This window comes from Rhinolophus hipposideros (assembly GCF_964194185.1).
Source record: "Rhinolophus hipposideros genome assembly, chromosome: 25".
Classification (NCBI taxonomy): Eukaryota; Metazoa; Chordata; class Mammalia; order Chiroptera; family Rhinolophidae; genus Rhinolophus; species Rhinolophus hipposideros.
The window spans coordinates 20,324,532-20,347,429 of record NC_138071.1 but is presented as its reverse complement, the minus strand read 5'-3'; the positions used below and the strand labels follow the sequence as shown (position 1 = coordinate 20,347,429).

The 22,898-nt window shown below is 41.7% G+C and overlaps 1 protein-coding gene across 1 annotated transcript in view; it reads left to right on the top strand.

Annotated features, from left to right (window-relative positions):
* Positions 1-22,898, top strand: part of SVOPL (SVOP like) — a 54,270-nt gene that overhangs the window by 6,000 nt on the left and 25,372 nt on the right. The window contains exons 3-10 of the mRNA XM_081038285.1: positions 1,437-1,551; positions 1,729-1,820; positions 5,090-5,188; positions 10,883-10,954; positions 15,764-15,888; positions 18,535-18,598; positions 20,951-21,076; positions 21,931-22,059. Of these exons, the coding sequence (XP_080894411.1) occupies positions 1,470-1,551; positions 1,729-1,820; positions 5,090-5,188; positions 10,883-10,954; positions 15,764-15,888; positions 18,535-18,598; positions 20,951-21,076; positions 21,931-22,059 (789 nt within the window). The 5' untranslated portion in view covers positions 1,437-1,469. The remainder of the gene's footprint in view (positions 1-1,436; positions 1,552-1,728; positions 1,821-5,089; positions 5,189-10,882; positions 10,955-15,763; positions 15,889-18,534; positions 18,599-20,950; positions 21,077-21,930; positions 22,060-22,898) is intronic.

The window sequence follows — 22,898 nt, the reverse complement described above, 5'->3', positions numbered from 1 at the left end:
TTGACTTGTCCCTTTCCTTTTAGTCTACAGGTTCCCTTTTCCTCTTTTTTTTTTTTGCCATTTATTTATTGAATAAGTTGGGTCATTTATCTTAGAGAACTTCCCACCTTCTAGATTTTTCTTATTGCATGCCCATGATGTAGTTTAACATGTTTCTTTATCCCCTGTATAAACTGGTAGTTAGAACTAGAGGCTTGATCGAGTCCAGGTTCCATATTTTTTTTTAATGAGAATACATCACAGGTGATGTATGCTCCCTTGGCATCTTATCAGGAGCCGTATAATATCTGACCATCTCTCTTGCAGTAGCGTTAGGATCTTTCAGTGGGTTCAGGTGTTAATGAGTCTTATCCATGTGTCTAAGTAAAGTTCTCCATCAGCTTTTCACCTAATAGTTTATCAGCCACTGATAAACTAGGTGTATTATTTTATTAGAAATTGCAAAATTGTAATAATCTAATTCCGTCATTCTTCCTGCATGTATTAGCTGAAATTAAAGAATAATTTTCTTTCACCAACTGTCTGGTTACTCTGAAATACAGACAATGTGTACAAGAAGGCAAGATATTTACTAGTTCGTAAAACAATCAATTGGTTTCTTAGTATTTGCCAAAGATGATCAATAAGATTTTCATTTTAGTAATCCTATGAACAATGGGTTTTGATGTCTTTCAATTCTTTGCATTCTTCTTATAGGATCTGATACATAATGAATTCATTCAAATTGATGTTTCTAACTCAAAACTTTGATTTTTGTATCTTTTTTCTCTTACACTGAAAATCTTGGTTCCTAATAATGTTAACATAAATACTTATTTGCTTTATCCTGCAATATGTACTAGTATCAAAATAATGAAACTAACATTATAACAATATAATTTCTGAGAACAGATTAGGAGTTCTGTTTTCCCCACTAGAGATGTAGAGTTAAATTGCCGTGTCTTAAAGTCATTTGAAAAAAAAATTTACTAACTTGATACTCACCTTTGTTTTATTTTTTCTTTTGATTTTTGGGGTCAAGAATCCCCTTTAGAGTGAGATACAGAAAAGGAGGAATAAAAAAATGTTCCATGCATTTCTGTCAGTAGTAAATGAAAATAATACACAAAAAAGCCATGTTTGCACTGTAAACCATGGGGTGTATGGAAATGAGGAGAGCTGGCTACTGTGATTATTTCTCTGTAGCAAAGCCCACCTTCACTCCCAGTCGAAGGATGCCATTGGTAAGATTGTTAAGAGCTCACCTGACCCCCATATAGAGTTGATTACTAACCAGTGGGGCCCAATTGTCTCAGTCGGCCATTTAATCTCTCTGTGTTTCAGGTTCCTCATGTAAAATTGTAATAAATGATCATTTCTACTTCAGATTTTCTGTGAAGATTAAAGAAGAATATGTAGTCCATTATATTTCTTCTTCCTTCCTCCCCTTCCATCAGGGAAGCTGTGTGGAAAATCGAACCATTTAGAAGATGGCAAGCAAGCGGACAGAACCGGTTACCATCATTAGCCTTCGGAAGTTGAGCCAGGAGACTCCAGAACCACAGCCAAAAGGTAAGATTATTTAGAAGTCTCCAACCCTCAAGCTACTGCTTAATTTTGCCCCTACCCTGTATTTACTAGGTTTTATAATGACGAATTGGTTTTCCAACATCCTCCAAGGGTGAGCCATAATCCATACACATTCCCTTCCACGGAGGCTGTTGCTTTCCTTTTGTCTTTCCTTGTTAGAGCCAAAGACGTTCACTGTGGAAGATGCCGTGGAGACCATTGGCTTCGGACGTTTCCACATCGCCCTGTTTCTGATCATGGGTAGCACTGGGGTGAGTGCTCCTTGGAGATTGTTTGAGTCTCCAAAGCTAATTCATTGTCGGACACAAAGTATCTTCCATTGACCTTGAGCTCAGGGCTGTCCATTCAGGGAGGAGTGGGAAAGGAAACAGGAATCCTGTAAAGAGGACCATCCAAAAATAATTTTCATCCACCTTAGGCAGGTGTGTGGTTATAAGCAAATGAATATCTGTGTTCCATAGTTTGGGGATTCAATACCCATTTAAGAAAATGGTTTAAATTGAGTTACTTGGAAGAGCGGAGCAAGCTATAATATTATTCTAAGTAAAATTAGACATGGATTCTCAAACATTTTGTGCTTAAGAATCACCTGGAATCCTTTTTGTAATTACAGATTTCCAGATCCTTTATGGGCACTGAGGAAGGTTTGTTATTTACTATCCATTATTTTGAGAAACACAGAAGAGTGACAGCTCAGCCCTAGGGCTTTCACAATTAGTGGGATGTATTAGAAAACCACTGGGGCTTCCTCCTTTTGTAGGTGGAGTGAAAATATTTAAGAACCCCATTCTGAGATGCATAATAATAGAGATATGGCACAGAATGGAAAAATCTGAGACAAATGGTCAACATAGCAATGGTTTCAGGTAGGAGAAAAGGTAACTAAGACGGAGACCAAGAATAAACAGTAGAGAGCCTTGACCCTCACTGCTTAGCTAAATAGTATAAGAAAAAGAGTGATGTGAGCTGGAGGTAGCACATGACAAGTTCTGGTGCATCTATCAAAAGCCTTGCATTCTCAGGAGGCAGCCTAGTATAAAAAGAAACACAAGACATGTCTTACTCCTATTGTTATAATAACCAATAGTACGGGTCAAATATTTCTTCATCTATACATTCATCTTGCCTAGGCTCTGAATTTTTTTTTTTTTTTAAAGATTTTATTGGGGAAGGGGAACAGTGTGTACTTCCAGGCCTTTTTTCCAAGTCAAGTTGTTGTCCTTTCAGTGTTAATTGTGGAGGGTGCACCTCAGCTCCAGGTCCAGTTGCCCTTGCTAGTTGCAGGGGTCGCAGCCCACCATCCCTTTCGGGAGTTGCACTGGCAACCTTGTGGTTGAGAGCCCACTGGCCCACATGGGAACCAAACTGGCAGCCTTTGGCGTTAGGAGCTCGGAGCTCCAACCGCTTGAGCCACCGGGCCAGCCCAGGTCCGAATTTTTAAGATTCCGTATTTTGAGAGACAGAGAGGTACAGATGGATAGGGTTTTATCATTACCTCTCCTTTACTTTCAACCAGAATGTCTCCCCTTCTGCTTTGCATATTTGGTTTCTAGTATGTTTTATTTCACGGTTCCCTTGCTTAAACAGTGCTAGAAATGCTCTGTGTCTTTTACCTTCAGATAGTTTGGGAACCTGTCTTTGAGAAATGTAGAAATTTTTTACTTCCCCAAACCAACCAAACTACTCATGGAAAGGAATTGCATCTCTGTTATTATCTGTACTAGAAAGAGAGTGCCATTGTAGCCCCTTTCCATTGTACCACTTCTCTATGGGTAACCCCCATCTCCAGATCCATGTCCATGGAGATTGTATATTTCTTGCACATTTATGCTTGATGTTGTTGTGGTCTTCTGGTCTTCTTTAAGTATCTTACAGGTTGCTTCAATTCTTCCCAGCCCACTAGCTAGGAAGGGCCCTTTACTTCCCCTTTTCTATCCGCCCCCCCTCCCCAGAGAAATAACTGCTTGTTTTCCCTCCACTGGTTTAAGGATGGGCTGCTTTGTGGACCAGGATCTTCTCACTGGAATAGATGTGTTGACAGTGATGGGCGTGCTCTGTCAGGCCATGGCCTGTTCAGGCTCTTGTTGAAGCTCTTGTTCATGGCATTTGGAGCAATAGCTGGACTCAGGGTCTCATGTATGTAAGAGCATCACAGCAGCAGAGTAGCCTGTCTGTGACTAGGACTCCTGCTCCTGGTCTTCTCTAAGGTCTTCCATGAGGAGTTCTAAAGTCTTGTACAGTGCTGTTCCTACATGCTGCCTGCCTAGCTCCTGGCTGGTCTCTCTCCCCTAAGGCTATTATATCAGAGTGGGGCAGAGTCATATCCTTTATTGGCTTATTTCTTCCTGAGACTCCACTCCCAGTCAGAAGGGAGTAATATTGACCCAACTGCTCTATATTACTGAGGGAGAGAAGTTTAATAAATTGAACTTTCTCCTGAAAATCAAACATGCTATGTCTTATTCATGATACTTTTTGGACTAAAACATCCTAGCTACCTGAACACCAAACATGACTATAATACTCTCCAAGGGCAGACAAGCTATTGTGATTTACTTCCAATTCCCACACATTAGCTCACATCACTATCCCTTTTTTGTTAAGTTACACAAATACGAATAGTACTATAATAAGTACCTCATACAAAATCTTATTGTTATCAACAGAGCATGTCTCAAACAAATTCATTTCCCCCTTTAGTTTCCCCTTTTCCCTTCCTCATACCCTTATCCCTTTCAGTGATGTCATTTTCATCCCTTCTTCCAGGCACAAAGCCCCAGAATCATCTTTGACTTCCTTCTTCATTATCCTGTGCTTATTTTCAATCATCTATTTGTTTAGTCTGTCAATTCTTTCCTAGCATCTACTTCATTTCCCTGGGAGATGAACTCACCTTGTAATGGATAGCAAGATATGGACAGAGGATGATATTCAAACTATCTATTGAAAGAAATATTTAGTCACATATCTTACACTAAGTTTGCTAAGAAGACATTCTTTCCTGATGATGAACTACTGCTTTGTCCTTCTTGCATTCTTGTTTTCTCGCTTTCATGAATCTTGCCTCCCCATCCCAACTTCTTGAGAAAGGGCCTATTTCAAAAATCCATTTGCAAGGGGTACGTCCTGAGATCTTCACAATGACAAGTAGAAGACAACAAAGCCAGGTTGATGCAGCTGCTGGCAGTTAGCTAGGTTCCCCTACTAGCTAAGCAACTGGCCTCCACACAACACCCTCATCGTGCTACAATGCAAATGCGTGAATCTCCGACATCACAAGTGGATATGTTTGGGGATCATTTCCAAAGGTTCAAAGCATAAAAGTCCGATCAGTGAGAGCCAAGGTTCTACTGTGCTTCTTTATCCAACTAGCAGTGCTGAGTGGATCCACAACAGGTGCTCCCTATGTAGGGGAGGGGAAGGAAGTGGTCAGTGCTAGAAGTATGGTGGACAGGCGGATGCGGGAAGACGTGATGACATGCTACACTTAGACGTGGTGTTTTTCCTCCTTTTTCTTAAGATTGCCGAGGCCATGGAGATCATGTTAATAGCAGTTGTTTCACCTGTCATCCGCTGTGAATGGCAGCTGGAGAACTGGCAGGTGGCTTTGGTGACCACGGTGAGTGCTTGCTCCCTGTGCTGCAAATGAGCAAACTGAGGACCCAGGGCTTCCGCTCCCCTTCCCACGCCACAGGACTGAGAGCCAAAGGAAACCTCACCACTTGGTGTGATGGCTTCCAAATCTCATGGGTTTGCAGGCCCGAATTAGCATTGGAGGCCTTTCTCCCCTTTTTTACTTTTTCCGCTAGAGAGCATTACCTTGAATTGCTTATTTTCCAGCTCTTAGCCAAAGCCCCAAAGAAATAAATGCAAATCAAAAAAAGTAACTCTTAAGCCATGGGTTAGTTATGGTGTAACTATGAACTATTGGTTCAGATCACTGAGTCTACTTAGTTGAACCATAGTGACTTAACCAATCACCAAATCACCCTCACTGAATTGCCTGTTACACATTCAACTTTTCTCAAAGACCATTATGAAGAAGCTTTGGAATTGCACACTTAAGTTTTGCTGCAAAGTGGAATTAAGGATATTATCTAACATTCTTTAAAAGGCGTTTCAGTACCAATGACTTGCCAGGAGACTGCGTGCGTGTGCGTGCGTGTGCGTACGTGTCGGAGGCAGTGTCAGCAGTTCCATGTTGGCTAAACAGAGAGTGAGGAAGTGGGAGCAGTCGAGGTTGCAGAGACAGGCGGGCGCCAGGAGCATCTCAGAGACTGTGCATGGGCTCCAGTCTGTACACCCCCGGAGGCCACTGTGCCCCCACTTGGGCCAAAGTACACAAACCTTCTAAGCAAAATATAGTTCACACAACTAGGTGTGACAGGTTATCAAATTACCAGTTTGTATGACAAAAATAAATTTTACACAAGGCATTATTGACTTCACAGTCATCATGCAGTTCTCATTAAATGAATTTTAACGTACACTTTCTATCATGCAGAGAGCTGTTAGATCTTTAAAAAGAAATCTTACAAGAGGCTCTTCATGCAAAAACATGTTGGAATGCGCGTCCACTGTGGCTGGTGGGGAAGCATTGAAGGGGGTTAAAGAGCAACATAATCAGTTTTCCAAGAACCCCGAGGAGATAAGGTTAGAGGGTGGATTAGCTGGGGGGCTGTGATGGTGGTGCTGGTGGTGCTGGTGGTGGTGTGGCAGAGTGTATGGAGGTAAGAGTGTGTGTCCTGAGAGTATTTAGCAGGTGACATCAGCTAAGATGGTCAGGTCAGCCAAGGAGCTCAAAGAAGCACAAGGTGAGGTATGGAGAGTTGATTACGTGAGTATTGAAGCTGGTTTTCATGAAGGTGCCATGAGCCAGGTGCCAACATCTTCACTGAAAGAGGAGAGTGTCTGGGAGGTGGGTAGATGGTAATGGTATTGGATGACAGAGTCAGATGGCAGAGGCCTCAAAGGAGGGTAAGACTCTGTAAGAGCATGTGAGTTATGGTCTGAAACTGGCAGTGGAGAATGCCAGAAGTTTCCCCCTGACTCCCAGCCTTCTGGGGGTTATGCGGGAGAGCAACCCTTGCTGTGGAAGGCTGCAGGTGAAGAGGTGTTCCTACCTCTCTCTCACTGCCTTAACCAAATTTTACCCAGGAATTCTTATCTGTGTTGGATACCAGGAAAAACTCCCCCACGCATAAGGAACTGATCTGAGTTCTCCTCTCCGATAATGTATGTTATATGCCCAGTTGTGTTTCCTTCTGGGTTTTGGAGACCAGGAAATTGGTAGCCCAGTTTTATGTTCAGTCACAGCAGCAAATGTAAGAATCTGCTGTAGGGGCAGAAAAAGTTTCCTTCTTCCCTTCCAGGTTCTTGGGCTAGTCTAATAAATTAACATAGGACAGGTTAACAGGAGAAAAACAAATTTAATTTTGTATGTACAGGAGCCCCATAAAAATATGAGGCGAGTTGAGTGTTTGAGGCTTATGTATGTATACCATCCTGAGCTAAGGAATAGGAAGGGGGACAGGGGACCCAAAGGGGAGGAGGGTAAGAGAGCAGATGCTTGGACATTCAGATAAAAGTTACCTCTGACAGTAGCGCTCTCTCTGAGCCAGGCTCTCCCTATCTAAATTTTTTAGATAGTTAAAGGAGAGGTAAAAGTTTTGGTGCTTTCTTTTTTTTTTTTCGTTTTGTTTTTTGTTTTTGAGTCTGCTGGGTTTTCATTACCTTCAGCTCAAAATAATCCACATACCAAAGTGGCTTATTTTAGGGTCACATCTTATCCTTTCTTTCATCACCCTATTTTCTTAGCTCCATTTCCCTCTTTAAAATTCCTCTTTTATAATGGTTCTACTTGCTCTTTTGGTGTTTTTTTGGTTTGTTTTTAAAGCTCTAATATTTTTAGGAAAGAAAATGGGTATAAATAAAAAATAACCAAAGATCTCACCTGGGCTTGTAATTAAGTGACTGAACTTTTTTTTTTTTTTTTTTTGGTTCTACGTACAAAATATAGTTGCAGTTTAGAACGCATTCCTGTCAATCCTTGTATCTGTAGGGTGAGTGCTGTAGTGCAATGTGTAATTATCAGGGCTCCACTCCCAGTTGCTTTGTAGGTATGCATGTCTTCATGCCTGAGAAGACTGGAGAATGCTGCATCTGTCACTCCCAGGAAATGACACTGCATGGTACAGTTTCTGTATTTATAGCTGACATCTCGTGGGTTGCACTTATGTCGTTCCTAATGACACCTACAGAGGCTCGTCAGTGTCAGCGGTAACATGATTTCCTTGTTAGGTGGGTCACAGCTCAGAAGACTTTTCTCTAGGTACGTACCTCACTTAGATGTGGCTGTTTCCTGCTCCAAGTTCCTCTGCTCCACCTGTCCTTTAGTCTCTTTCATCCTCGTTGTGGCTCTGAGTCCCATCTGACTTTGGCACCCGTTCCCTGGGGTCACTGACCACAGCCTTGTTAACAGGAGAGGCCCAGGCTGGTTTAGCAAGGAGGCACCATTTTCACTGGCTCCCAGGCTTCCCGTCCCCGAACGATAACCCCACTTTCTGGACAACCTGGCCTGAGTAGTTGATACTCGAGTAACCTTAAGGACTGTGGGTGAATTACGGCCCACATTTTTGTGACTAAGAGTTGATGCAGAAGAAATGAAACTTCATGTGTACATAAATCAGAAACAGGTCATTTTTACACTAAAAATAAGCACTGAAGTAAACACTCCAAAGGGAGGGAGGGAGAGAGAGGGAGCACTTTGTGTCTCCATGAGTCTCCCAAAGAGGATTACAGAGTTCACAAGCTTTGAGGTTCCCAGAACTTTAAGTCATGGTTTATGTTCCAGACAAACTTAACAGTAAATAACTGAACCTTAAGAAACTAATTACACTGAATGGAAAGAAAACAAGAAAAAAAACCGAATCTGCCAGTTATGGTAGAGAACATTGTAAAATTTGAATTTAATCTTACTCGGCTATTTCCTTTACGTTTACTAATCAGCTGATTGAGTTTAGTCCAGCTACAATTTAGTCTGTGAGCACAACACAACATCGCAATAAACAAAAGTATTTTGTGCCCTAGGCAGTCAGTCTATTGTTTCCTTTCACTTTCCCTTTTTGGAGGGAGTTTGCTCGTTTTTGTTTCCACAGTACAGTCGTGTGCTGTACACCGATGTTTTGGACCAGTGCCAGTGGTCCCATCAGGTTTTAATGGACCTGAAAAATTCCAGTGGCCTCGTGATGTCATAGGCTTCCTAACATGTTGCAACGCATGACTCACGTGTGTGCGGGGATACTGGTGTGAACAAACCTGTGCTGCCCATTGTATAAAAGTGGAGCACATACAATTATGTACAGGGCACGATACTTCAAAATGATGATAAATGACTGTTATTGATTTGTGTATTTACTATACTACTTATCGTTATTTTAGAGTGTACTCTTTCTATGGATTAAGAAACTGCTGTACAACAGTATGCGTGTTATGCTGGCAGCAACTTCATACATCGTGTTTACCACGTCTCTTGACTGCATCCCGTTCCCTTAGACAGGATTTAATCTCGTGCTGTTTGGTACAGGGACAGGCTGCAACAGGCTTGTAGCCTAGGAGCAGGAGGCTGTACTGTAGAGCCTAGGTATGCAGGAGGCTGTACCTTGGAGGTGTATGTGCGTGCACTGTGATATTCGCACAATGACAGAATCGCTCGAGAATGTATCCCCATCAATAAGCAGCACAGGACTGCAGAGAGTTAATTTCCGGGGAACCCAAACGCTGGGATTCAGCAAATGATATAATTTTTTCTTTAAATTGAGTGACTGACATGTGATTGACATTTAAATATATATATTTACACACATACATACACAGAGGGTGCCAAGAAAATGTATACACATTTTAAGAAAGGAAAACTGTATTAAAATTATAATGCTCAATATATACCGATAACAAAAGATGAATATAAGTCACATTTCCCTTCTGCAATGACAAGAGGTGCTCAGAGTGGTTCCCATCAGCGTCCAGACACTTCTGATTATGGTGAACTACTGCTTGAGCAACGTTGACCAAAGTGTCCACTTGTATACATTTTTTTGGCTCCCCCACTTCCCCCGGTGTGTGTGTGTGTATAATATAAATATTTGCCAATAAGGTCATTAGAAGAAGAGGACGCAGAAAATCTTGCCATCAACAACCATGAAAACAAAAGAAGGGCACATGAACAGTAACAATCAGAAAGACAATTATTCCAGACTAAAAAGAGCCCTTCATATTTGATAAATTGTCACCTCTTTAATGAATGTATCCCATTTTCCTTATTATCATTTTGCTGAGGACTGATTAGATTTTGTTATGGTGGTGAATCTGTTCCAGGACTGGCATTTAGAAAACACTGGCTTTTCCCATTTCTGTTCTATCCTAGGACGTCCAGTGCCCAGAGGAAAAGCATGGCCTTTGTCACTCAAGAACAGATATGATGGTTTTTTAAAAAAAATTCCCTGTGGAAGAAAAGCGTTTGAGTCGTCCTTATGACCAGTAAGGAAGCCAGAGACAAAAAGAGAAAGCAAAGCAGGCAGCAGATTGAATCAGAGCTTTTTAATTGAAAAAGGGCCAGAAATGCCAGCCCGACACCTTTTTTTTTGACTACCTCGGAAGCAGTCACTCAGGGATCTTACTAGAAAGGAAAACAAGTGAATCTTGGAAGTGCCAAAAGCAGAAAAATAAGATGCCTAAAGGCACAGACATCATGTTATAACTCAGGCTGAATTAAAATGTTGGTGTCATCTCCAGGTTCTTATTATATCAGGGTAGGACAAGCCACTGTGAGAATAAGGAAAAGAGGTAGGCTTCTATTAGTTCTGAAGTGTTTCTAAATGAATGAATGGTTTTGGCGTTTGTTCTGTAGTGACATAAAGGAGACTGCTTCTAGAAATCTCGACTTGTGTGTGGAAATAGCGCACGAATGAATAGAGTTTTGTGTTTTTAAATGGAAATTCACAATTATATATCCGATGGGAGCCTATGACCCCCTTGAATCGAGGGGAAAGCGGTGACCTGTTCTTTTCACTTGCTACCACCTGGTGGCAGTGTCTCCAGGTGGGAGGTCCCCCAACAAGAAAGCATCAACCTCCAAAGCCCTGAACAAATTAAACAGGAGTCAGGGGAGGGCTTGGTGTGAAACCTGTTCAACGTCCACTTCTCGCACATGTATAGTCTACCTGTAGTTAAGGTGCACGAATGTGTAATGCAGTAAATTAGCGGATTATACCAACTCCGCTCAAAGGATCATTTTTTCTCGCCCCACATCCAGATGGTGTTTTTCGGCTACATGATATCCAGCATCCTCTTTGGCCTCCTTGCTGACCGATATGGCCGCTGGAAGGTAGGTTGGCCTTGAAGGGTGATTTGGAATTTTCTTTTGTGGCTATGTCACCACTGCTTCTCTTGGGTGGGTATTTCTCTATTGACACCCTAGATAGAAAGTGTGGAAATGTCCTTCTCTGACGTCACATGCCTGAATTCCAGGCTTGTCTTCTTGCTTTCTCATTTTTTCTTGAGGTACCTGTCCCCATGCCTGGTCCACCTAGCCCAGGTCTGGAGCTGGTGGCTGTGCATAGTTAAAATATACTAGAATATGGGAACTTGCACGTGTAAACGTCAGCAGCTGCACATTAGTTTATTTGGGTATAGCTTTGTGTATAAATGTTTTCAGATGTTTTGGGTAGATACCCAGGAGAGCGATTGCTGGGTCATGTGGTAATTCTATTCATAATTTTTTGAGGAACCTCCACACTGCCTTCCATAGTGGCTGCACCAGTCTGCATTCCCACCAACAGTGTTTGAGGGTTCCTTTTTCTTCACAGTCTCTCCAACACTTGTTACTATTTGTCTTGTTGATGACAGCCATTCTAACTGGGGTGAGGTGATATCTCATTGTGTTTTTTATTTGCATTTCTCTGACGATTAGTAATGTTGAGCATGTTTTCATATGTCTATTTGCCATTTGTATGTCCTCTTTGGAGAAATGTCTCTTCAGGTCCTCTGCCCATTTGTCAATTGGGTTGTTTGTTTTTTTGTTGTTGAGTTTCATGAGTTCCTTGTATATTTTGGATATTAGACCCTTATTGGAGGAACTGTTTGCAAAAATCTTCTCCCATTCAGTCGGTTGCCTCTTTATTTTGTCGATGGTTTCTTTTGCTGTGCAGAAACTTTTAAGTTTCATATAGTCCCATTCATTTATTTTAGTCTTTACTTCCCTTGCCTTCGGAGTCAAATTCATAAAATGCTCTTTGAACCCAAGGTCCATAAGTTTAGTACCTATGTTTTCTTCTATGCAGTTTATTGTGTCAGGTCTTATGCTTAAGTCTTTGATCCATTTTGAATTAATTTTGGTACATGGTGACAGCAGTCCAGTTTCATTCTTTTGCACGTGGCTTTCCAATTCTGCCAGCACCATTTATTGAAGAGGCTGTCTTTTCTCCATTGTATGTTTTTAGCTTCTTTGTCAAAAATTATCTGTCCATATTTATGTGGTTTCATTTCTGGGTTCCCAATTCTATTCCATTGGTCGATGTGTCTGTTTTTCTGCCAACATCGTGCTGTTTTGATTATTGTTGCCCTGTAGTACAAGCTAAAGTCAGGGAGTGTGATACCTCCAGCATTGCTCTTTTTTTCTTAAGATTGCTTTGGCTATTCGGGGTCTTTTGTGGTTCCAAACAAATCTGATTATTTTTTGTTCTATTTCTTTAAAAAATGCCATTGGGATTTTGATGGGATTGCATTAAATCTGTATATTGCTTTGGGTAATATGGCCATTTTAACTATGTTGATTCTTCCAATCCATGAGCACAGAATGTCTTTCCATTTCTTTGTGTCTTCTTCAATTTCTTTCAAAAATGTCTTATAGTTTTCAGCATATAGGTCTTTCACATCCTTGGTTAAGTTTATTCCTAGGTATTTTATTCTTTTTGCTGCAATTGCAAAAGGAATTGTTTTTTGTATTTCTTTTTCTGAGATTTCATTGTTAGTATATAGGAATGAAATGGACTTTTGTACGTTGATTTTGTAGCCAGCAACTTTACTGTATTCGTTGATTGTTTCCAATAGCTTTTTGGTGGAGTCTTATGGTTTTCTATATATAGCATCATGTCATCTGCAGAGAGTGACAGTTTAACTTCTTCATTCCCAATTTGGACGCCTTTTATTTCTTTCTCTTGCCTGATGGCTCTGGCAAGGACTTCCAACACTATGTTGAAAAGCAGAGGTGATAGGGGACAGCCCTGTCGTGTTCCTGAACGTAGAGCAAAGGGCTTCAGTTTTTCACCATTAATTATGAGATTAGCTGAGGGCTTGTCACATATAGAAGGTATTTTCCTTCTATACCTGTTTTATTAAGTGTTTAAATCATAAATAGATGTTGTATCTTGTCAAATGCTTTTTCTGCATCAATTGATATAATCATATAATTTTTGTCCTTTATTTTGTTTATGTGATGTATCACATTGATGGATTTGCGGATGTTGAACCATCCTTGTGCCCCGGGGATGAACCCCCGATTTGCTAGGATTTTGTTTAGGATTTTTGCATCAGTATTTATCAGAGATATTGGTCTGTAGTTCTCTTTTTTGTGTTGTCCTTACCAGGTTTTGGTATCAGGGTAATGTTGGCCTCATAAAATGAGTTAGGGAGTACTGTCTCTTCTTCAATTTTTAGGAAGAGTTTGAGCAGGATTGGTATTAGATCCTATTGAAGGTTTGGTAGAATTTGGGTTTAGCTTTGAAACTAAGTCACGTGCTCACAGTCACACATCTGCTAAGATTAAATATCAAGACATACCTCTACGTTTTTTTGTTACAAACCCAGGCCTCTCTTCTTGTCTTGTCTGATTTCTTATGGGGAAGTCTTCTGTAAGCAAAGGGAGAAGCCCCAAAGGAAAACATTAATAGAATTGGCTGTATGTTTTAAAGTATACAAAATAAATGCCGGAGACTCATAAATTAACATGGAAACACAAAGTATCTCAAACAAATGTAAAGAGCACACGAAGGCATTTTGCAAAAGAAGTACAAAATAGTTAAGGGAACTGAAAAGCATTCAGTCACAGGATTTGGCAAAAGCAAAGTGACATAGTGTCAACAAAAAGAAAACTGAATCTCTGGAACTTAAAGAAGGAGTTTTCTTTGGGAGTCACTGACAGCTATGGCCCAAGAGCAAAGCTTCAAGGAGCCTTGAAACAGTGCTCTAACTTTGGAGAAGCAAGTGACACTTACATAGGCAGAAAAGTCAGCCAAGTTACATTTGGTATGTCAGAAGTTTCGGTTAGTGTACGTACCTGTCAATGATTAGCAGTTTTACATCAGATGGAAAGAATGCATAGGAAAGATGAGGTTGGGTCTGGAGATTATTAAATTGACTCGGAACTGTTTGAGATGCATTTTAAAATGTGGATTTGGAAAGAACAGGCACTGCTTTCTGTAATCACTGACCTTTAGTGTTGAAATTCTGCATGTTAGGGGCTAGCCCCCATGGTGTATGCCTTAGTGGGGAATTTAGGGAGGTCCATTATATTCCCTTGGTCACTGATTTAGCCAGATGAGCTTAAGCACCCTTTCCTTTCCTCAATAGCAGATATAACTTTTTTCTTATGAAATCCATTTCAAACATCAAATCCATAAGGAATTTTTCTTAAAGAATCCTGCAAGTGTATAGATGTTCTCACAAACTATTGGTGTAGTTTTTCTGACCATCAGTTGGGCAGTATGAATCAAGAACCTTGAGAATATTCATCCGTCTCATCTGATAATTTTCATTCCAGGAATCTAGCCTGTTTCAGTAGTCAGAGAACCACAGAGATTTATACACAGACATTGTCACACTTATTTTAATAGGAAAGTGAAACCACCTCCACATTCAACAATAGGGAATAGATTCATGCACTGTATTTGGTGTATTACTGTATATCTTTTCCAGTGTAATATTTTGCAGTCATTAAAAATATGTCTTCCCTTACAAACGGAAGAAAATTGGACAAAATCATGTTAACAGTATTTTCTCTGGGTTGGAGAATCAGGGGTGATTTAAATATTTTTATTTCTTTTTCTTTTTCCCCCCATATTTTTTACTATGAACTTGTATTATTCTTACAATTACAGAAAATCACATATCTTAAATTTTCTCCTGATGCCCATTCCAACACAATATTCCTCGTGCTCCTGACTTCGCTATGGACAGGAAGGGCAAGTGTTTGCATTCTCAGTGCAGTGGGAGCATTTTTTTTTATTATTATTATTATTTAATTTATTTATTGGGGTGACAATTGTTAATGAAATTACATAATTTCAGGTGTACAATTCTGTATTACATCATCTATAAATCTTGGGAGCATTTTGAAGAATGGTCTAAACTCAGAATTGTGAATGAAAAGGGGGCTCTAATAAATCTGACAAGTCTAGTGAGCGAAAGTAACCTCACAGGGTGATCTGATCATAAATCCCTAACTGGGCAGGTCATGGTGGGGAGTCACACCCCAGGCCTATAACTTCCTTAGTAAAAGGTTTATCTTTGTCTTCAGAGCTGTCCATTTTTCTTGTGCATATAGTTAACACACCTTTGAAATGCCAGCATGATCCTTATTTCCAGACCCCTCAGAGGAGTAACCACCCTCAAGAAAGCACATGGCACATGATCTTGTCACTTATTACCACTGTTTTTACTGTAAATGTTAAATATTAACTATCCTATACCCACAAACGTAAAGAAATAATGCATCTCTCCATTTTACTTTTTATCCAATCAGAGAGATTTTCCCATCTTGCTTTCCCCTACCTTCATGTAATCTTACTTATGTTCCCGCCTCAATTCCAAGTGCATAAAAAGAACTGCAGAACTGTCATTCTGCAGAGCATTCGAGATCTTGCTTCCCAGCACGTTATCTGTTTGGCTCAAATAAACTCTTATAACAATTCTCTACAGGTTTGGACATTCTTATGTCAACAGGACGTCTGGGCTTTCAGACAAGAGAATGTCATAGATTATTCGATAATTGTGAGAGATCAGTGCGCTGGCTGTAGGTTAGCTCCTCAGCGAAGCAAACATCTGGATGGAAATTAAAAATCACCTTCAGAAGTTGGGTTTTCTCCCCGACTTCTGAAGGGAGGCAGGCCTATTAATAAGTCTCCTTTCTTTGCTTCAGGTTTTGTTCCTGTCGTTCCTGTGGGGAGCCTACTTCTCCTTGCTGACCTCGTTCTCTCCCTCGTACATCTGGTTTGTCTTCCTGCGGATGATGGTTGGCTGTGGCGTGTCTGGCCATGCACAAGGGTATGACCCCCAAAAGAGAGCTATGTACACCCACATACACTGTGGTTCATGGATTAATAGCATCAATAAGTTGCACATTTATAAACTTCACTTGTGCTAATTATTTTTGAGCTTTACTTTTTTATAAGTGACGGCTGTTGATTCCACTAGGAACTATATGCTCATCAACACGATGTTCGAAGGTGAGGCTCGCAGACTGCTGGGTTGAGCATCTATTAACATTTTCATCCCTAAGGCTGAACGCTATTCTTTAGATGAATACTGTTTTGTTAGACTAAATGCTAACAAAAAAATACCATAGGTAATCGGGCACAGAAACGTCAACCCAAACACAGTCTGGTCGTTTCTTTGGAACTGGTTGCAAGGGTTTAGTTTGACCATAAACACCTGTCACATTTAGGAATAACCATTTTAAAAGTTCCATTGCCCTCCAATTTAAGACTCTTGTCAAAGTGAAATTGCAGAGCAGGGTGAGATGTACCGAGAGAAATATGCTGCTGTTTGTCTTCCTTCTGCCCTTAGATAAGTGTACAGTGTCTTGTGCATGGGCTGTTGTGCATGGGCTTGAAAGGTGTGATGCTAAATTTTCAGCAACTTGAGAGCTTCCCTTAAATTAGCAGAGCCCCTCAGGCTGTTCTCTCCAGGGTGCCTTGGAACAAACTCCCTTAGAATATGTTAGAAGATGTCAAAGCACCTAATTGTTACCTTAACGTGTTAGGGGAAAAAATTGTTCTTCCCTGGGGTGAAAGATAAGCATCACTCTGAGCTGGAGCCTTGGAGGAGGAGAAGTTAGGTAGAATTTTAAAACATCCCTCAGGAGGCAGGCCAATAAATATGTTAAAAACCCCAAAGCCTTGCTAATAACTGCCTCAGAAAAGAACAATTAGAAAACAGGTGGAATATCAGTCCTTTTGTTCTTCTATTCACAAAATTAATGTGTGCTTAATTAGAAACTTGTGTTTTGACTGTCATCATTAGTTGGGAACACTACCTTTTCTCGGTTGTATTTTAATTTCCCAAGCATGTTTTAGAAAAGAGAACCAAGCTTGGGAAAACGTTTTGCCAACATTTCTCCTGGCAAAAGAGATAAGGCTAATCTCTCTTAAATAGTAAGAGGTAACTTTGGGAATAAATAACTTTGACTTCCAATAACGTTGGGAATAAAAATGTAAACAGAAGAGCAGGTGTACTTTTTGTTCTCTTATGTGGAGGATAGCTGTGTTGACCTAAAAGTAAAAAACCACAGTAAGAGGGAATAAATGTTTGAGCCAAAAGAATAGCTAGCTATTTGGGAAGCACTGATTAAGGAAGAAACCCAAAGTGTTCCGATTAGGAGGTGAAGGCCAGGTGTGTTTATGACTAAAGGGAAGGGAAATAATTACATGGACTAGAAAGAAGAAATTTCTGTGGGTGCAAGTAAGCAGCTAAGGAAAAAATTTCTATAGGAGCAGATAAACTAACACAGTGTCTAATTCTAAAGAATGACTTTTCATTTTCAGGCATGATGTCTGCTTTCCTATTATTTTTGCCAACAGTTCATTGGAATACAGTGCTGCTTCAGGCCCAGTCCAAAGGTTATTTTGTCCAATTTAAACATTCCAAAGGAGTAGGACATGCAAAGTCGTTCCTCTGGGGTGGCAACTCTGTCTCCATTTTGAAGTGGCTCCATTTATGTTCTTTTTTTTTTTTAACAGCTATAACAATTGTATTTTGATGTATGATATCTAGGAAAAACTCTTCCGTTTTCCTTTAATGCTCTCACTCAGTACTCCTGATAATACTTCACTTCTGACACCAGCTGTGTGCACTTTTCCCCCCACCAACCAATTTTCTGACACCAGCTGGATGTCCCACAATTCATTTCTGACCCTTCCCAGAGGTAGTGCTGATACCACAGGCTAAAGACCCAGTTCCACAAGACTGCCCCCCACTTCACCCCTTGCCAAGTAGTAGGTCCCCAGGTGACCCACCACTTCTGTCTAACTTGGCTATAAATCAGAAGTTCCCACAAACCCCTCCTTGGGTTTGAGAATTTGCTGGAGTGGCTGACACAACCCAGGAAACTAATTTTCTTACTATTACGAAACAGGTGTTTATTACAAAAGACATTTGAAAGGATACAAACGAACAGCCTGATGAAGAGATACACAGGGCAAGGCCCAGAAGTGTCCTGAGCACAAGTGTCCCTGTGGAGTTGGGTACACCCCTCCCGGCACACAGACGCCAACGTTAGAGAGTTTTATGGAGGCTTCATATTAACTCATTTTCCAGTCGCTCTCCTCTCTCTGGAGCGTGGCGGGGGACTGAAAAGTCCCAAGTTCTCATCATGGCTTGGTCTTTCTAGTGACTGGCCCATCCAGGAGCACACCGAGTGTCGCCTCATTAGACCAAAAGATGGTCCTATCACCCAGAAAATCTCAAGGGTTTTGGGAGCTCTTGTCAGGAGACCAGAGTCAAAGACCAAACATTACCAGGAACTGGGGCTGAGAATAATATACATATTTCTTATCATTTCACAATGATGTATGTCTGTGTTTTCTAATTCTTTATCTCTGTGACAAGAAAAAAATTATAATTGTTAAAAAAAATTATTTGGTTTTAGAAAAACAAAATTATTGTGTTTCCCCTCGCCCTCTTTCTTTTTAGGCTAATCATAAAGACTGAATTTTTGCCTACAAAATATCGAGGCTACATGCTCCCCTTGTCTCAGGTAAGGGAATATAGGAATTCTACCCAGTCTTCTGATCCTATAGAATATGATATACCTGGTTTTCCTCTGGCGGGTTGATTATTCTTCGATTAGCACACTGCCTATTACTTGGTGTGCATTGGGCATGCTTGACCAAAGAGCATTGGGAATGCTTGACACCAGAGGTCCAATTCCAAGGTTTTCTGAGCCAGGACTTCTGTCGTCTAACAGCATTATGATACAGTTACGCATTCCTCAATAACTAGGAAACATTGCAATGGCTGCTTTCACTGAATGACAGAAGCCCAGGAATGCATGTGGCATGAAATTTCTCTGGGGAGGGACAGAGCTACCGACTGCCTTCCAAGCACGCTAGTATCTGCAGGTCTATAATGGGCCTGTGGGAACATGCCATATCACCTCCTCCAGGTGAGCCATTCCTCCAGGTGAGAAGACTGGGATGGCCCCAAACCCTTGCAGACCGTCTTGACCGTTGATTAGACGATTTGCATCCAGAAACTGTGTCACTCCAGAAGCACTTCTACGATCTTTCATGCCATCATTATCCCCAACTCCTGACCTTTCAGAAGGCCAGAAAAAAGACAGCCCTTCCCACTGAGCCATTATATATTTGGCAATAAATCAAGCAGTAGGAGAAACATTTTAAAATTTATTTTTAATTTTTCTAATACGAAATGTAGGCAACAAAAAAAAAAAATTAGAAATAATCTAACAACCACTGAATAACTCTTTACATTCCGCCCAGATTTTTTTTCTGATCTTTGTTGGACAGACACACACACACTTTTAATAGTTAGGGGGTGGATTTTACATTTAACATTATTTAATTGGCACGGTCCTGCTCAGGTTCATCTGTGGACATTTTCTCTTCCACCTGTCGCTCATTCCGTGGCGTGCTTCCGGGTTATGTCCTCTCCTTGCTGGTCTTTTTTTCCACATCTCCTTGGGTCATCTAATTTACTCCCAATGGTTTTAGCTATCTATGTGCCTATGACCCCCACAATCTTTACCCACAACCAAGACAACCTCTTTGAACTTCAGACCCAGGTGGCCAACTCCCTAATAACCACTTGAATATCCTACAGGCTCCTCAACTACAATGTTCATAGAATTAACCTCTTCATCTTCCTCTGAAGACTCTTATTTACATGTTTCCACTTTTAGCTAATAGCAAACATCATCCCTTTAGTCATCTGAGCCACAAACTCAAGAGCTATGCCGGACCCTTCCTTTTCCCTCACCCCCGTTCAATCAATCACCAAGCCCCACTAATTCAGCCACTGTTAATGGACCCTCACCTGCAGTGTCTATCAGCAAACTCTCTCACCTTTACCTCCAAAGCGTGTACCAAATCCATCAGTTAAAAAGATTTATTTTGCCATGTCACTACTAAAATCCTTTTAGTATGCCACCTCACCTGTCACCTGGTCTGCTGCAGTGGCTTATTACTGACCTTACCTGCTGCTCTTCAGAAGGGTCATCCCTGACCAGTCAAGTCACTCTCCGTCCCCTTACTGTTATTTTTCATAAGCCTCACCACTTTCTGAAGTAATCTTGTTTGGTTTTTTATAATTGAATTCCTTGGTGATGAAATGGTCACCCTAAGTAATCCCCCAAAGGATCTTTTATTGTATTATATTCTCTCCATCTCTGTGAGGTGGAATGGAGTTTATTCTCCATCTACCAGAGGGGAAATAACGTTCAGGCTAAACACTCAGAATTGTTTTCATTCCCAACCGATGGGGCCTGGTCATAGCTGGCTGCCATGTTATTTGTTGATATAAAATCTCTGAGACATATTTTTCAGTGTGAAAAGCAAAGTGTAAAGCATTATTTATATTAGCATTTGTGAGAAAGAAGAGAAGAACAAAACACTATATCCTTATTAGCTTGTATATGTTTAGAACAGCTTTGGAAGGATGTAAGAAAGAATGTAAGAAACGAGTAATACTGGGTCCTTCTGAGAATAGAAACTAGGTGACAGGGAACTGGGAGAAGAGAATCTTTTTACAATGTTCTTTGTACCTTCAGTTATGAACCAGTGAATTATTTATTCAAGGGAAAAAGTCAGTTTCTTGGATCCTAGATTTTAAAACCTTTGGTGACGTGAGCCCCCTTTCTAGTTGAGTCTCCTACTTACAGACAAGCAAATGGAGCCGTGGAGAAGTGACTTTCCCAATTCACCCAGGTCCTGGAAGTAGTGCTGGGACTCGAACCTGAACCCCGGCTCCTCAGTCAGAGACCCTCTTCCACCTCCCCGTCTTCTGGGGGTAAAAGGCTGGCTGGGGTGGCTCCTGAGACAGGCAGTGTGGAGCACGTTGGAGAGGAGGGCTTGGTCTTCCATCCCCCCAGGTGTTCTGGCTGGCGGGCTCCCTGCTCATCATCGGCCTGGCCTCTGTGGTGATCCCCACCATCGGGTGGCGCTGGCTTATCCGCATCGCCTCCATTCCTGGCCTCGTCCTCATCTTGGCCTTCAAGGTGAGAAAGCTCATGCAGCTCCCCCCTCACTCCCGCCTCCAACCCCCAGCTGGCCAGTGGCCTTGAGACCTTGAGGGCCAGAGGTGCTGGAAATGTGGAAAGGGCTGTGTGGACACTGGGCAGGAGGGAAAATGGAACAGGGCCCAGAAGCAGTTAGAAAGTGTCAAGAGTAATGCCAGCAGGAGATGAGGAGGACGTGAACTGCGCCCTGGCCGTGGGGCGGGGGAACAGGGTACCGCTGGGGGACGTGCTCTTCTGAGGAAGAACCAACTGGCCTTGACTCCGCTGTGAGGCCTGAGGGGCAGGCAGGGAGCAGGCCAGGTCGATTCTCAAGGTCCCAGCTTCAGTGGAGGCCGGTACTGTTTGCTGACTGTGGTGTTTAAACTATTCCACATCAGTGGGTTGGAGACCCTGACAGTCAGGACGGCTTCCTCCACCTCCTGGGTGCTGGAGGCCCCTGCTGTGGTCCCCCTTTAGACTGCTGCACTCTGGGGAGATGCCAAGGTTCCTGCGAAGGGCTGGGGTGACAGAGCAGTGGAGAGGCAGGCACTGGGGGCCTTGGGGCATTGGGTGTGTACTCATTGGGTGTAAGAATTTCATTGTATTAACACATCGGTTGAGCCAAATTGGGGTAAAGCTCAGTATCAGCGCGCTGTCATCCAAGACAGGCCCACAATAAGGAGAACGCGACCTTTTCTTGTTCCAAATCATCCTGCCAGTACGATGTGCCTTTATGCTTGCTACATCCTTTCCCACCTCCTGAAACTGACTATGTAGCGTATGGAGCCATAATAGCTGTACCCATGGGGTCCACTTCAGTTGCAGCTCTGATGTTATTTGTCGTCTGTGCCCAGTTTATTCCTGAATCTGCTCGGTTCAATGTCTCCACCGGGAACACGCAGGCTGCCCTGGCCACGCTGGAGCATATTGCCAAGATGAACCGCTCCGTCATGCCGGAGGGGAGACTGGTGGAGCCCATCCTGGTGAGTTCCTAGATGGGAGGTCCTTTCCCCACCATGGTGGCCACCTTCTAGTCCTGGAAGGCTAGAAGGAAGGGGACTTTGGCTCTCTGGTCCTGCCCTGGAGGGACTAGAGAAAAGAGCAGAGTAGATGGGACTAAATCCAGCCCTGCAGAGGTCAGGGAGTCCTGGTCAGTTACCTTCCTTCACTTTCCTCATCAATAAAATAGGAATAGTAACACCTAGATTGCAGAGCTAGTCACATGATTTGGCATCATGGTTTATAGGTGAGAGACTGTGTTACAATTTTACCTTCCTGTACTGGCCTTGTCTTATTTTGCTATCAAAATTATAAACGTCATTAAATATTTTTTTTTTAAAATTTGACATTGAAATTCTAATGGTTCTAGGACTCTCAAGGTCAGTCTGCATTCATTTCTCACACCCGCTCAGACCACCCACCTGCAGGCGGGTCAGTCACAGGCTTCTGGAAGAGTTTACCAGAGCCACCTTCCTCACCTGTCCTGCCCGCTCAGCGACAGTGTCTATCAGATAGGAATTCACCTCTTGGAATGTTTGGTAAAAGTTGCCTATAAAGCAATTTACACCTAATATTTATTTTTGAGGTGAGTGGTAGCGGGAAAATTAGGAGGTATTAGAAGGAAGAGTTTTAAAAACTATTTTAAATTGGTGTGAAGGTTAGAGTCCATGTTTAATCCTTTTGAGTTAATTTTGGTGATACATATATTTTAGAAAATTGTCCAATTCATCTAGGTTTTCAAATTTATTAACATAAAATTGTTCTTAGTGTTTTCTTGTGAGTTTCAAAAATCTACTATGTATGTTCACTTTGTTCATTTTTA